General features: G+C 37.9%; 1 protein-coding gene across 7 annotated transcripts in view; it reads right to left on the bottom strand.

Annotated features, from left to right (window-relative positions):
• The window catches only part of shroom2a (shroom family member 2a), a 45845-nt gene that overhangs the window by 22778 nt on the left and 6520 nt on the right, over positions 1 to 16547 (bottom strand). For 5 of the 7 annotated variants that reach the window (XM_058401922.1, XM_058401930.1, XM_058401924.1 and 2 more), the window contains one exon: positions 6245 to 6393. In XM_058401922.1, coding sequence (XP_058257905.1) covers positions 6245 to 6393 — 149 coding nt within the window. Of the gene's footprint in view, positions 1 to 6244; positions 6394 to 15611; positions 15953 to 16547 lie in introns of those variants that run through there. The other 2 variants (XM_058401926.1, XM_058401927.1) reach the window with 2 other exon arrangements.

Here is a 16547-nt window from a genome sequence, read left to right as displayed (position 1 = left end):
ATTTGCAGTCTTGTGAGTCCCCAGGAAACAGCTTGAGAGGTGTGATTTGATTCCATATGTTGTTGTAATCCCCATTGACGGTGCTTGCCTGATTAGCCAGTAGCGTTCAAGATACATCACAGCACTGTCGGGTCTACACAAATCTGACAGCAGGTTAGTGTGCTACCTAAAATGAGGAAATGCGAAGACTTTAGAGTATTTTTTTCCCTTACCACTGCGGTCAAACAAACTTCTCAACTTTAAATGGGATAATGAAATTTTATCAGATGTTGATGTGGGATGTGGTAGCTTAGTGGTCAAGGCGTTGGACTACTGATCGGAAAGTTGTCCATTTGAATCCCAGGTCCACCAAGCTGCCACTGAGCAAGGCCATTAACCCTCAATTGCGCAGTTGTATAAAATGAGAAATTGTAAGTCGCTCTGCTTAATAGTGTCTGCCAAATGCCAAGGTCAAGATGCTGTGTGTTTTTGTTGTGTGTACTAGAATCAGTGGCGGTGATGGAGATAGCTAAAGGAGGGTATTGAGAGTGGAAGGATGTACAGCCAAAAGCCCACCATTCATGTCTGGGGCCACTATACAGGAGGACACATGCTGTGGTTCTTCCCCAAAGTTGGAAGCACAGATTAAGATTTCTGCTTTACTCTGACTAATAACCCAAGCCCAAAATGTTCCAGCATGACTATGCCCCTGTGAACAAAGCGAGGTCCATGAAGAACCTTTACCAAAGTTGGAGCAGAAGAACTTCAGTGTTCTCCACAGAGCCCTGACCTCAAGCCTACTGAACAGTTCCAAGCTGAATTTTGGATGAATGTTGACTGCACCCCAGGCCTCATCACCTGACACTCGTGCCTGACCTCACTAATGTTCTTGTGGCTAAATGAGCACAAATCCCCACAGCCACACTCCAAAATGGAGCTAGATGGAAAGCCTTCTCCAAAGAGTGGAGGTTTTTATAACAGCAAATGGGAGATGTAGATGAAAAATTAACTGGATGAACACTTGCAAAGGTTGAGTTTTTGAAAAAATTTATTTATTTTCTTGGAACTAATTTATAAAATTAAAATGAGAAAATCTTAAACTATTTTTATAGACATACTATCATGTTGGTGTCCATAACACTAAGAGACAGGTACAAAAATCAAATAGATTAAATTGTTTAGTCATTTTTGACTGCACCTGTTAAAGCATCAAGATCTGATAACACTTCATTTTCGCCATGTGACTTGGCAGTAAAAATGATCTGTCCCACTGTGTAAATAAAGGGATGATGATGGAACAACCCTAGTTTACGATCAAGCTGCCAGGATCTGTAGTGAGTGCTGCTAAGAACAGTAGCTGGGCACCATACTGTCATGTGAGGTAACACTCATGGCCGCCTACCAGCTAACAGGGTCTTCACAAGCTCATGAGCGCCTCAGATGACCAGACAAACAAAGTCTACTGGGCACTACGGTTGCCCGGAGCAACAATGGAGCAATCCGCAGGCCGCTTTTGTTTCAGTGGGTCAGTGTGTGTTGCACTCACTCGACTGGAATGGAGACATCTTTTGTGTTGTGCTAACAGAAACGTCGCCAAGTGGTGGCTATCAGGCGTCAGTTACTTTTCGAACTGTTTTGGGTTCTTCTTTTGGTCGGCGTACATTTTGTAGAAAATAGAATACAGAAGCAGCATTGTAGTCTTTTCCATTTAAAGTAATGGCCTGTAATCCTTCACACACGTCTTCAAAGCTGCAAACCAGACAGAATCTAAGACAGGGTATGAGAAATAATGCAAAATGAACTGCCTCCAAATCCCATTTTAATCCCAGTGCAGTATTTTTAACTTTGCACAGGTGTGTAATGTGAAAAGTGGATCCCACACAAAACTATTACTCATGCTAGAACCTGAGTAACAGTTTAAGATCGATTTGTCAGACTACTTCATCCAAGAAAAAGGAAGGCTTTCGCTAAATAAACGGCTTTTCACCTACAGGTCGCACCTCCGAGCGCTGACGTGAGCAAGCCTGGCAATTCGTTCCTTTCTGTATGACTTCACAGTTTCAAATGAGGTCAGCGTATGCAAAACACAGACAACGCCCTCAGATGTGAGCAAGTTCTGACAGCCCTCTCACATCCCCATTTCCTCATTAGTCAGAGATAAGCCAGTCTCTGTGGACACTGCACAGATATACATTCAAAATACCAGCAGAATAAAGGATTAGGGATTAGACAGTCAGAGGTCTAGATAACCTTTACCTGTGCCAGTTTCTCAACAGCTTAACACACACAGGTACTCCATTAAAATGTACAGATTCACCTTATTTGCATGAAACACACCCTTTCCAGTTTGAAGCTCACATGTTTTCTGGGCAACTGAAACACAGGACTAGGCAAACACATTAAATCTTAACACTCATTTTTTTTAAAAATAATTAGTCCGCTCATTTTTACCTTTGCTCTTCAAACACAGCAGCACACTTTCAGTATTTAGTCTTCCCTGCTATAAACCTGTAGTGCTTCTGAAAACTCCATGAATCTGGCCAAACTGGACTTTCCAGGCATTAACGGCACACATACTGACTGAAAATGAGGCAATTGCACAGTATCTGAGAAACGTTTATGTTTAGTGGTCACATGACAATAAAAGCCAGAACTCATAACAGAACAAGGATCTTCCTTCCACCTTTTAGTTTTTTTTGTTTGTTTTTTCAGAAATAAGTTGAAAGGAACTCGTCTAATCCTTTTCCTACTTCCTTGTTCCTCCACAATATACACTTTGCTTGAGGGTGTGCTGTGACAGGAAAATAATCAGTGATAGGGTGAGTGGCTCAACATGTAGCATTAACTGTTACTGACCAACTGCACATCACAGAGTGCTTTATTTCTCTAATAAGTTTTTTTTTTTATTAATGAATGACATCAATGACTATTTTTCTGTTTAGAGATACATTAAATTCTGTAAAATGCCCACAATTTATTTCTTATGTTATAGCACCCATGTGCTATAACATAAGAAGAATGTACAATACAGCATGTGCACAGTCACTCAACACAGTGCATTATGAAACTGCTATACAGAAGTGTATATGTTTACAGGAACCCTCTTTGTTTACAATCCTCCTGCACAATGTACTGTATAATATACAGAATGTATAGTGGTCAGTGCTATTTTGTGAATCTGTCCTGTAGTGTTTTGTATGGTATGTTTGCTCTGTCTTTTGTCTTGCACTAGGTGCACACAGTGCACTTTATGTGGCTAGGACAACTTACTTTAAGTCCTTAGCTCTGTGTTAGTTCCTTCAGGATTTCATGATTTTGTGTCACAGAAATAAACCCGAAATCAAGCACTCTCTCTGATATTTGGAGGAGCATGCTATCATATAAAATAATTAAATATGTTCACTGCTAGACAAAAAAAAAGCACAAAAAAACTCTGAAAGTTGCATCATATTAAAAATAAATAAATAAGTAAATCAAGCATTTTTGGATACAACAATCACAAAAAAAAAAAAAACACTGAAATAGAGGAACAGAGAAAGGTTAAAATGAACAAATTAAAAAAAATATATGTATATTATTAGCCAGATTATATACGGTGTATTTTCCATAGAAGTCCCTGTGATTGAATCATCATAGTCAGAACAATCCGCATGGATATAAAACAATCTGAATGACAGCTGGCACTGTTCTCTGAGCTGCTGGTACAGAACATGAATTAACCTTTTGACCAATCAGATTTCAGAATTTACGAATTTAACACTACGAACAAGTAGTACGGTCATTACTAGCCACCAGCACTCTGCCTGTGTGTTTTACCCTGGCATATTCATTTCAGCACATAATGAGAAAAATGTGCTAGCAGAGAAGCATGAAAAACAGGCTAGTTTGAGACAAAGTGTTCTCCATGACTCAATGCGAAACATGGCACTGATTTATTAGCGCAGAAATGGAGTAGAACAACTTCTAAAATAGTTTATGTAGTCATATACTTTGCTATGTCAGTGAAGAATGTGTTTATCGCAAATTTGATTAGCTAACTGGTAGAATGGCTTGCTTACACAAATATAAAATCACATGTAATTCGTGGACAAGTTAATTACTGAGGTGGAAAACTAGTTCTCAGTAAAAGGTTGGCCAGTGCCATATAACTTCTATTCCATTTAACACGCCAAATGAAGGGTTTGTTTAACTGAACTGGGTGTGTTAGATTAAAGCTAGTGCTGAGCTCTGCAGACAGGCAGAGATGAACGATGCCTGATTTACCTCAGCAGGTACCCATCAGGTTCAGGCGTCTGTAAGCAGGAAATTTACAAAGCTCTAGGGTTAGCTAACACACACTGCAAATACACCTGTGTCTTAAGCTGAGAATGAAAATTAAATGTTACAGTAAATTGATGGGCATAAATCTAAACCTTGAGTTCATTATATTTGAAGACTAATGTGCTGGATACATATCTCGTGCAAATACCGTGAGATCCAATAGTCTGAGACCACACTGAAAATGCAGGATCTTATTTACTTTCTGAAATATTAAAAACAAAGTCACTCTTGAATATTCAAGATTCTATATTATTTCTCGGTCCCTATTTAAATGTAAGCAAATTTGTAGAGCTGACCATATCAACTGCTTTGTGCAAAAGGTCAGATTTTCCTCATGTCTAATCTTTTCTATTGAACTTACAATTGATTTTGCACAGATGTGTGAAGTCCACCTCGAGTGCACAGTCTTTAAATACTAAGAAACTCGGATATTCGTGTAATCATTTCAAAAAATTCGACTTTTCAGTTATATCATTTGTAATAAAATATTTGTATCAAATAATAAAAATAAAAAAGCAGAACAGAAACATTTTCACTGGTGCTTAGACCCTATTAAAAACGGTCAGATCAGAATCTATTATTTTTGTGTGACTTTTCTATGCATGCACATACTGATGTGTCAAATTTGTCCTTTTCGCACAACTGTAACATTAAGTGAGAACTAAGCAGTAAGGCTGGTAATGAATCAGTCAGAGACTTCTCAGTCAGAACCTTAATGTTTGCACCCTATTTACACAGCACGATAAAGCACTGTCAATAATAATGCAGAGTCCAATAGTCCAAGTCCAATAGTCCAAGTCCAATCCCAAAGGAGCTTTAAATTTTAAAAAACAAGATTATCCATTAATGTAAGCCCACAACTATTTATGAATGAAACACAGGCCTATGGAGTTACAACAGCTTAAAAGCAAAAGCAAATAATGTGAAAGCAGGATATTGAAATCTTTAATTTCAAAGATTTCTTTAGTAATATTACACCACAGTGCTACTGAATTCTAAAAACTGGTCAGATTGGTCAAAATGTAAATTCATTCAGGTATACCTTAATACAATTTCTCTTTCTATAGTAACAGGAACTTTTACAGTGGACGCTCGACCATACAAGACTAATAACAAACTGATTAAAAGCATGTCATTTAACAAATAAACAGTCAGTGACAAATTAGCAGTCAGTACATTTTGTGCTACAGTAAAGATTTCAAATGCAACTGTAAATGATAGGGGTGGTCGTAGCTCAAGTGGTTAAGGCTCTGGGTTGTTGATCCAGGGCTGCTGTATTGTAGCTGCCCCTGCACTGTGACCCTAACATCCTTAACTGGGATATGCGAAGAAAAGAATTCCACTGTGCTGTAATGCATGTGTGTCCTCAGTTCTTCTTATAAAAAGCATGAGGCCTTGTTCCTAACTACTCAACTCAATAATTTGCCAGAGTAAAAAACACAGAGGTTCGGCATAATAACAGCATCTCACCACCCTTTCATTTATTACTTTCCTATACAAGCATGCCTCATCGAGTTTTATTCCTTACTTAATTAGTGTGATTTTAATATAGTAAGCATCAGCTAACTAGAAATTTCTAACAAATGGATAATAAAATCAGCTCTTGGCAGTGAACACAAGATCACTGCTCTAATGCAAATGTGATGTAATTTTAGCTGTGAAGGAAAGATTAACAACTGTGTGCTATGTGGCACAGATACTGCCTCATGCTCCAATAATGCACACACAGAACATGACAAACACACACTGAGCACACAGAGCGCAGCACAAAGAGGTAGTGTGCATATCGCATCACCGCCTGCACCACCACAATTCATTGCTATGGCAGCATTTAAAATGTAGCCATGGAGATGGGAGCTGTCGGCGCATGGGGAACAGGTGTGTGAGGCTTTGCATGCATGCGTGTGTGTGTGTGTGTGTGTGTGTGTGTGTACGCCTAGATTACCTTTTCACCACCAGAGAAAGAGTCTTGTGGGAGCCCTTGACTAAGCAGATGGCCTCCTGTCTGTAGCCGCTCAGGGGAACCTCGTTGATGTTTACGAGCTCGTCTCCTACTTGAAGCCTCACGCCAGCGGCCTTGCTACCTTCCTCGACCTGAAACGCAAGGAGAAGATTCTGTAAAATTAAACATGACCATGAAAAGGACCTAGAGTACACTTAGATATGTAAATAGAATGAGAAGGGTTTAAAAGGCAAACGCACACACTATGAATGTAAATCATATGCCACAAAGAAATATTGGCACCCTACCTTCACATAATAATATCTAAAATTTGAAAGCCATGTTTTGACAGTAAGGCTGGGTGATGTGACAATATAATATCAATATTATGATAATTTGTATCACATTACGATTTTATGGATATCTTCATATTCATTTTTATCAAGTAAAAGCTAAATATTCCACTTCATCCTTAACATTATAAAATGTGTTATTTTATAATTATTTGTATTATTAAACAGGTCATTTATTTTACTTATTAACAATAAATGAATACATTTTACATAACATTATTATTTACAATATTCTTTAAATTGCTAACCACTATTTGAGTTTTTGCAACATATCCACAAAAGTTTTTCATATAAAAGTAATGACAGTGCAGAAATGATTTACATAAGGGTTTATAATTTGTTATTAAGCATTGAACATCCTGTCCCTTTGTCCCGGTCTGAAGGGAAAAACCCAAAAGACCTACAACTGAGCAAGCTCTCTAATAACAATCCGAGCTTATCCGCAGCGCTCGTGTAAAAATGTGTTGTAGATTATATACTTTCTGAAATGAAAGAAGGCTCCTTTAATGCTCCGAGCGATGACTCTGTCATAAGTTATTGTTCTAAGAGTTGTGGTCTGAATGACTAAACTAGAATGGCATGTTCTGCTTACTAAATAAGCGCAGCGGGGGTCAGGCTCCAGCAGAGCCTGTTAGCGCAGGTTAATCATATGCTTTTTACTTATTCTCTCATAAAAGGTGGATTTGGACAAGTCCATGGGGAAGGTGAAGGCATTTGGTCGAAGTGAATTCCTGAAATGATGTGTAATAAGCTAAAATGGGTGCTGGTATGCTATCTGAGGTCAAGACAAGGCGCTGTATCGTTAGACTAAACATTAACCCTTCAACACACGAACACTGAGTCCGTGCAAATGCCGGGCTTCATAATGGCACAGCACTCCGAGCACTCTCAGGTTGCTGTAATGCTCACTCGGGATTTGTTTGCAGACATCATTGGGCAGTTTTAGAGATTAAGAACGTAGGCCGCATACCATTTGTTTAACATCATAAGGTACAATTACATCAGCATACTAAAGGTGCTTTACCATATGCCAAACTAATGAGGTCACCTTAAAGCTCGCAGGCTTAATTCTTTATGAAATGCATTACAAGAAAGAATGGAATTTGGCTTTTACCCCCAACAACGGGATTAGAAAATACCTTTCAACACAGAACACCTCTTTATGTACAAGACTGAATTATGCCAAGCTCTATTACTGTGGATAGCATGACAACAGATAGGATTACCAGAGAGTGGATTTTCCTGTATAACTTTAGTTTTAAGCCTAAAATTGCATGTGTCCTCAAGTGTAGTAGTAAACCACACCACCACCACCCTGTGCTGATACATTTAAAATATAAAAACACAATTTAACAAAACTAAAATACTCAAAATACTCCAGGTTGTTAGCAACATAAGTCTCAAACTAAGACGCTTTCAGACACCAAACATGTCTTAGCTGATGGATACTCAGAAACTTTTATTTATTTACTTTTTTTGCTGTACCAGTCATCTGAGAGACTGAAGTGATTTTTGAAGTCGAAAAGTCAAAGCCCCCAAAAAAGTGATCTGGTTCAAAACATCCAAGAGATTACTGAACATCATAACAAGCATCAAACCAAAAATGAGTGCTTGTTAAGAATGGCCAGTGTTTTACTTCTGGCCTGGGTAAGATGTACGCTTCGTTGTGTTTATTATTTCAGAATGCACAGGATTCTGTAAACCCAGTTTTCATTTAGAGAACATAAAACAAGGAAAACACTGCGAAATGCCTGAACAAGCAAAGATTTAAAATAACCTCAAAAGCTAATCAAAAGCAGACACTCCAGTGGATGCCCCCCCTCTGGCATAGCATACCATACCGAGAGAATAAATGACAAAGAACAATAGAAAAATAGCTCTGCACAGCCAGAACAGTCCAGTTATCACCCAACAGCACAAAGCACAGCAGAGTGTGAGGAAGTGGTATTATATTCATTACATATGAATTCTTGATGCATATATACGCATGAAATCCTCCAGTCGCATTGAAATTACATCTTCATTTCCCCCTATATCACATACAAAAAATAGTTTACATGGACACAAAACTGTCTGGATGCTCCTTTCGATTATTTTGATAATCACTTAATATTGAATTTTTTTTTCCAAATAATTTATTAACATATTATGTGTAATGCATCAATGACATTTAACAGATAATCTCTCATAATGTAAGAATGTTATTACTATTATGTGAACTAGACTGGATTCTGTGCATTTTTTTTCCACCACACTTTTTTTTTTCCAAAACCCGGATTTGTCCAATTTCTAAAAGACAAACTCAAAATAAATATCCACTGGATGCTTCGCTGATCCAAACACTAATGCTGAATTCATTTCCCTGATGTGTGTGCACGAAGCGAATCATTTTCAGTGTGGGACTCCAAAAACTGACTCACAGGTTTCAAAGCCTGGAATCAATGAATCGACTCTTTGTGAATCAGATCGACTTCATTGTGAATCGAAAGCAGGTTGGAAACTCAATAACTTGATGCACAATACGTACTGTGTATACTAAGAAAATTAAACTAAATCGATCAAGGCTACTGGGTCGAACATTTATTCAACTGCTAATACCAGCTAACTGATTCGATTCCTTGACTACTCACTGCTCAACACTGCACTTAATTCATGTCATGAGTTGTGTTTGAAATAAGAAAAGTTTCTTCTCTTAGATTAGTTACTTATTTAAGAACCTGTTCATTTTTAACCAACCTTGCCTGTTGGTTATGTTTTGGCCAAAGTAGCATGAGAATGTTTTCTGATGGCTTGATAAACCATTAAGGTGATAGAGCTAGAACCCCGGATGAGTTAAGAGCAGTCAAAAGAACACATGGTTAACAAGCACGGTGCAATCAAGGGTATTGAATTTCCACTGTTTCTCACACTGGCCACTAAAAAAAGTCAAAATATGAAAACAAAAGTTATGGCATGAGGAACTGTAGTGTGCAATTTGTTGAGGTTCCATACTTCCATACAGTAGGCTTTTTTGGATCAATTTACAAGAGGTTTTTAGCTTAGACAGTTTTTACCCTCAAGTGGCTAGGACTGTGCAGTCTTACATTAAACTAATTTCCAGTTATGGTACTACAGGTTAATGCCATTTTACTCTAGCAGAGATGCTGTACACGTTCCCATGGAGAATTCATTTCTATGTTGAATTCACAGCTTTATTAAATATAGCAGGCAAATTACAGTAAAGTATCTAATTTATCATGATTCTCGTTGCTGCCCACAATCTGGGCGCTGTCTTTCATACTATGTGGCAGTTAAACTTATAATTACTTGACTATTACTTAAATATCAATCTGACTTAATGACCGTGTCATGCTTTTGCAGTGTGTTTACAATTTCATTAGATTCAGTCAGTCAAACACAAACACTGTGCACTGTCACAGACAGCAGAGAGGCTCAATTGCAATGGAAAATAACACTTGATTACACCACATTAAGAACACCCATTTTTCCAATCATTACCTCGGGCAGATATTAAAATTAAGCAGAACGTGCAACAAGGAAAATGTACACAAACACAATGACAGTGTTAAAGCCAGTACGATGACTACAATACTAATTGAATGGCAGTCTAGAGTTTTCTCAGCATAAAATGCTAAAACGCTGCTAGAGTTTAAAGAGAGGTGGCCGAGCAGTATAGAAGACAGCAAAACCTGATACTGAATCGAGAGTGCTGATCTCTTCGAAATGGAGCCTCTCGCAGATCTAATGGTGGCGTGTGTTAAGATAAGCCATGTTCTGTTCCTGTGCATGGATTTGTATAGTTTTAGTCTTCCTTATCAGTGAACTAGATCAGGAAATGTATCAGACCTATACTCAGTATCATATTCGCACCTCAGTACATTTATAACTATAAATCTGAGAACAAATTTCCAAGCGCATATGTAAAAATGTCCACGATAACACTGACATTGTACAGCTGACTACAGGTATATACCTAGTTCATGTCCTCCACCTTGCTGAAAGTACATTTTGGGGCTTGCTGTGGTGAGGGGGAAAAGATGTGGATTTGTGGAATGTGTGTGTTGTGCTGACTGTTGTCCTGTGTGCAGTGCTGAGTTGACAGCTTCTCTGGGTCCCGCAGCGCTCCCACACACAGCTCACAATTTATCCCACAGCTTCGAATCCACACACCACAATGCTTTTGTCTTGGACATGTATCCTAGTCACTAATACAATACCATGTCATGTCCTGTTTCCTTGACATACATTCTTTAGAATGGTTGAAGCTAACAATACTAACCGCATGTGTGCAGGTCAAGACGCGCGCACACACACCAAATAAGTGCGTCTAAGATGCCTCTTGGTAAATCTAGAAAAATGAGTCTGAACCAATTTAAATAAAATAATGTAAAGGTAGATTAAATTAGAATTCAGATATCATTTCTTTAATGCACTGAGGTCCTATAAGATTTCTTTATTCATAATAACCTGCTCGACTATGAAAATGAAGCACTGAGAAATTAAGGAAAAAGGCCTACTGTCACTGCCTGTGGGAAGACTTCAAACAATAACAACGGGATAAAACAAAACTTTTTCTCCGATAACACGAAACAACTCCCACATGCTTTACATACTTCCACTGATAGCACTGAGTGGTGTCTTTCAGCGTGCTAATACTATCTTTGAACTTTTGTATTTTTGTTTAATCCAAACATCATTCTTCTCTGCGCTTAGCAGTCCGGTAGAGACTAAACACTACATTACTCTGTCATGTAGGGGCGGCTGATGTGACAATAACATCATAAATAAAACATTTCGACAACACATGATATGTGGTGTGGGGGGGGGCTATGTTCAATGACTTAAGATAATATTTAGATAAACTGTTCAACACCTCTCATTAGAAAACAAGAGAAAGAACGATTAGGAACAAAGGTTTAACATTAAAACAGCTGCTTGTCATGAGAGTCTGTAAATGTTAAAATTCTGAACAAAAAAACTGTATTGTGACACAAATGATCACTCCTCTGTCCTAGCAACTTTGACCAGAGTGTGCGTTTGTGCCCTGAGAGGATGGTTTGATCATTTCAGAAACATAATATTCTGGGATTTTTACTCACAGTAGTCTCTAGAGATCGAACAGTATGGTGAGAAAGACAAAAATCATCCAATGAGAGGCAGACATGCCTTGTTAATTTACAACCGTGGTGAGCACAAAAAAAACAAAAAAAACACTCTACACAAAAATGTATTACTGATGTGAGAGGTCAGACGAAAATGGCCATATTGTATCAATCTGCCAATCTGTTCAAGCTGGTGGTGGTGGAAGGGTGTGGGGAATGTTTGCATAGCACCACCTTTGGGATCTGCAGCAATTATGGACCAGACTCTTAGTTTCCTTTACCCTCTGAGATCCAGGGCATGAAGAATTAAATCTATACTAAAAGCAGGGGTGTATCCTACTAGTCCTATTAATTAGCATGGATTTTCTAATAAAGTTATCATAATAAAAGATCAAGGCTATGTTGAAAATGATTAAGCTGAAATGTATTTTTTTTTTACTTTATATATATACTTTTATTTATTTATTTATTTAGTAAATAAATGCTTGACAGATCATTTGCTTTCTGGACACAAAAATCCGATTTGACAATCTTGTGATGACACTTTTTCTTGGTCTCACTCACCAAGACTTTTACCTAGCTATACTTGGGAGGTTTTTACTTAATGGTGTTATATTAAAGTGCTTTATCTGATCCATTTCTCCGCAAATGAATACATTCACGTTGAGCTTAAAGACAGATGAGGTCTGTGAAAGTGGCCATCCAGTGTGTAAACAGTGTAAAACAGGATTACTTGGGATCACTGAAAAGAGGGATTTAAAATAAACACAATGAAGACCTTCGGTTTTGCCAAAGGTATGAAAAGAATGCAGGGCATTTTAATTAGTTCCAGTTTTCTCTCATTTTAACTCTAAATACTTTCCATTTCAATAAAGCCAGCTTCCTGGCAGTTGGATATTCCAGTACGTTTATTTCCGTTAATTAGCAAAACCGTGGACAACCAAAGTGAGTTCATAAACAAAGCCTCTCAGTGAAAGCTAAGTCTTTTACACAGTAATCTAGCAATGAATGGTTAGGTGTATACAAAGTAAAGAACCAGGACACAGAGAAATGTGAGCTTGTCACTAATACCATTTATCCACCTCTTTAATACTAACAGGTATGAATGAGAACAACTTTCACATTGTTACGGGCTTAAAACAAAATGCGGACTTTCTCTCAAATAATGGGAACCTTAATGCCTTAAAACGCATGTGTCCTAAAAACCGTGAGGGTCCTACAGAGGTTATGAAAATCTCAGTTACGTCTTGGGGGTGGGGTGGGTGGGGGAATGAAGTGCACCACAGTGTGTACACAGCCTTCATTTAAACATTTAATGGCTAAATTCCAAGTGAAGGTTAGCCTATAAAAGTTGTCCGGGTCTCTCTAATCTAAAATAAATTCAGCCCAGATGCTCGATTGTGCTTTTCCAACAGGCTTCAGGCTGTCAGGTATAATTCAGTACATTTGGAGAATTCTGCAAAGCTCCGACATTCCATGCATGTTCCTGGCACTGCCAGTTTACTCGAGCAGCCTCGATGAACCCTCAGAGAAATGAGGCCAAAAGGCATTGAGAGCAGAAATGCATATGTATCCCCCAAGGTAAGATGAGGAAACAGCAGCAGATGTATGTAGCAGTTTTAGTCAACACTGAAGCATTTGCATTGACTTCTTCTCAGTTGATAAACAACAGATCAACCAAACTCTAAAGTAAATAAAGGAACTTCTTGTGGTGAGATCACTGTACTGACATGGAGTTCTAGTTCACACAGAAACACAGTTATTTACAAATGACAAGTAGACTATTACAAAACTGCCAGAGTTTTCCACAAATATTACTAAAGAGCATTATCGCATTTGAAAGATCCATGAATCCATTCCCTCTTTAACCTGTAGTGCATACAGGGGACATATTTATCCAAATCCTCTATAGATCTCTATATCATGGCTCAGACAATAGCATTATAAAGTACATGAAAACACACTTGTTCTGATATTTGATATCTGGACTTAAATGCACATTTATCCCTAATGTGAAAGCTAGAGGCGAGGGTGCAGAGGAAAAACACCCCGAGATACATTTTATACTAATTTGCATACACTTGGCAAATGCCCTTATCCAGAGCGCCTTACATTGATCTCATTTATACAGCTAAGCAGTTGAGGGTTAGATTGGCAGATTGGTGGTCCTGGGATTTGAACTCACAACCTTCGACCACTTCCCTTCATGATATGGACCCATCCTCACCTTGGTGTCATCGAATAGCATGAATGATTTCCATTCTCTAACCGTATACAATACAGTCAAAATGTGCAACTGAGTAACCAGAAGATTCATTCTAGTTATAACATGAAGTCCACCGTATTGAAGTTATCAACAATATGTGGTGATGTCACTTTTTTTCCGTGAGGAGAGGTTTATTTGGTATTTTTGGAAGAAGTGTCTACAAATTTTTCAAATCATGCTTTTTTCAGTATTTTCAAATTAGAGAGCTTTGCGGTTTGCTTACGTTGCTACATTTTGCTGGTTTCAATAGGCATTGTTGAATGATTTGTGCATTTGATGATCATTGGATCTAGGGTCCTCTATGAAATCACTACACTTTGTGCTAAAAGTTTACTTGTCAGGATGAATACTCGAGTCTCATATTTAATGACACATAAAAAAACCTGTTCAATTACCACATTAGCCAAACATTTATTTGTTGGTGGTGTACTTAATACAGAAAATAGCTTTTAATACATCTGTATGATGATCTGTAATGATCAAACTCTTTACATGTAGGCAGGTCACAATGTGTATGCTGTCCTGTAAAGCTAAATAAAGTCCTTGTACTGTAGCATAAATATTACCATTGTGACCAGTGGTGAACACTTTCAGGGACGCAGGCTGCTCATTACTATCCAATTCCACTCGCGGCTAGTTAAGATTCAGATCAGCGGTATGCCACGATTTATTTTTTGATGCTACCGAAGCAGGAGTTAAAAATGGTGCAGAAAAAAGATGCTCCTGTAGACATCACTTCCTCCACCCATTGTTAAACTATAAGCATGTTAAGAATTGAAAATGTTCTTAAATACTGCAATATGATACAAAGCTTTATCATTTTGCATATTAATTGCATAAATTTGTTTATTATTATTGACTTTGTAGCCGAATAGCATTGAAACTGGAATTGGTAGATTAATTAGAAACGTCTGATTAATTGAAGTGTGTTGGACATGTTCTTTACTAGGTAAGATAAATCAAACTAAACAACAATGTTTATACTATAAATATATATATTTTTTTTATTACTAATTTGTGAAACTTATGCAACCCTCAATACATAGAGGTATTGTATGCACCAGGATGTTAAAAAATACCAATGAGAAGACAAAAGTCACGGATACACTCCTGATATCAGTGTAACTAACACTGGTCTTGTGAAATCTAACAGATAAGGTAGGTTAAAGGTGTTTGCTCTGCCAAAAATCAATGGTACATTTTGGAAGCCTGGCACCTAAATCTAACCATCTATTCACTGATGATATGGTATAAGACAGACAGACAGACAGATAGATAGATAAAATTTACCAAATTCTGAGTAGCCTTGGTATCTATCTATCTTTCACACACACAAAATGTTGACAGTATTTCTTGCAAATCATTTTGGCCATGTGACAAGAAAATAACAAATGTGACAATAATAACTAAATTAAATTATGTACATTTCATTCACAAAGCTTATGGGGAAAAAACAGTTGAAATGGACCTTGTGAAATTATTCCAAAAGTGCAATAAACAGCCCAGAATCTTCTGAACTGCAATAAACGTTACATGTAAAACTACATTAAAAACAGTCATGTTACTAGATCCAATGAGTGATTTCTATAAAAGGCATCATTGACAATAACAACATGCTGATATAAGAGTATAATATTAACTGTTCTCACCACCTGCTGAGGTGTGACCACAGCTCCAGGAGGTATGGAAAAATGCCAATGTTCCCTGCTGAGTAAGACTCTCAGGAGGTGAACAACAGAATATCCATTCAACCTTACAAACTCAAAAGCATCTTCTAGCCGACGCCAACCATCCAGAGAGTCGCCAAGAAAAAGGATCCAGCCTAAACTTCTGATCTCCTTAAGAACCTTAGCAATGGCAGGAATTCTACTTCTGTGGGTCACATGGCTTTCAAAAGTACAGTGAGTTCACAGGGGAAGTTAAAGCGGGGTGAAACTGCTGCTGGAGAACGTGCACACTGCTTAATACTGCTGGACTTTGGAAGAAGTTTAAGCTAAAGAGTACACAGTCGGAGCATGTAGGTCATTCCACAGTGAATGTATAATACACCCCGAAATCTACCAGCAAGGTCTTTCAGAGTTGATAATTAACCAGTCAAAACACAGAGGAGTTTCGACCTCTGTTCTAAATGACTTGCCAAAGAATGTGTTTCAAGGCTGAAAATGCAAAGTTTCCATTTCAGGCCATGTGAATAGATGCAGAACACTCTGGGCCCCTTTTCCACATGCCGTCTAGTCTACACTTCCTCTCCTACTCCCCATAGATCTTATAAATGTGTGGGTTTAACATGTCAGGAAAATCAGTCCTTGATATCCAGAACCGATTTCCAGACAAAACTATTTTTCCACAGTGAATGATCAATTCTATATTACAGAGGTGGACAAATCAGTAGCCCAGACATCTGGGACAAGCAGATATCATGTTGTTCTGTCTGCTTTTTATCTTTTATAGATTCCTAGTGGACTAGTAGATTTAAGAACCAGAAAAGAAATGCAACTAACCAATATTGAAAAAAAGAAAAGATTTTAATTTGGTACGCATGTTTAAAGTTCACATGATTCACAGTGGTGCAAAGTCAGTGCCTT

Source organism: Hemibagrus wyckioides, linkage group LG11 (assembly GCF_019097595.1).
Source record: "Hemibagrus wyckioides isolate EC202008001 linkage group LG11, SWU_Hwy_1.0, whole genome shotgun sequence".
Lineage (NCBI taxonomy): Eukaryota > Metazoa > Chordata > Actinopteri > Siluriformes > Bagridae > Hemibagrus > Hemibagrus wyckioides.
Note: the sequence above shows the minus strand (reverse complement) of the source record. Positions and strands in the feature narration are given on the sequence as shown.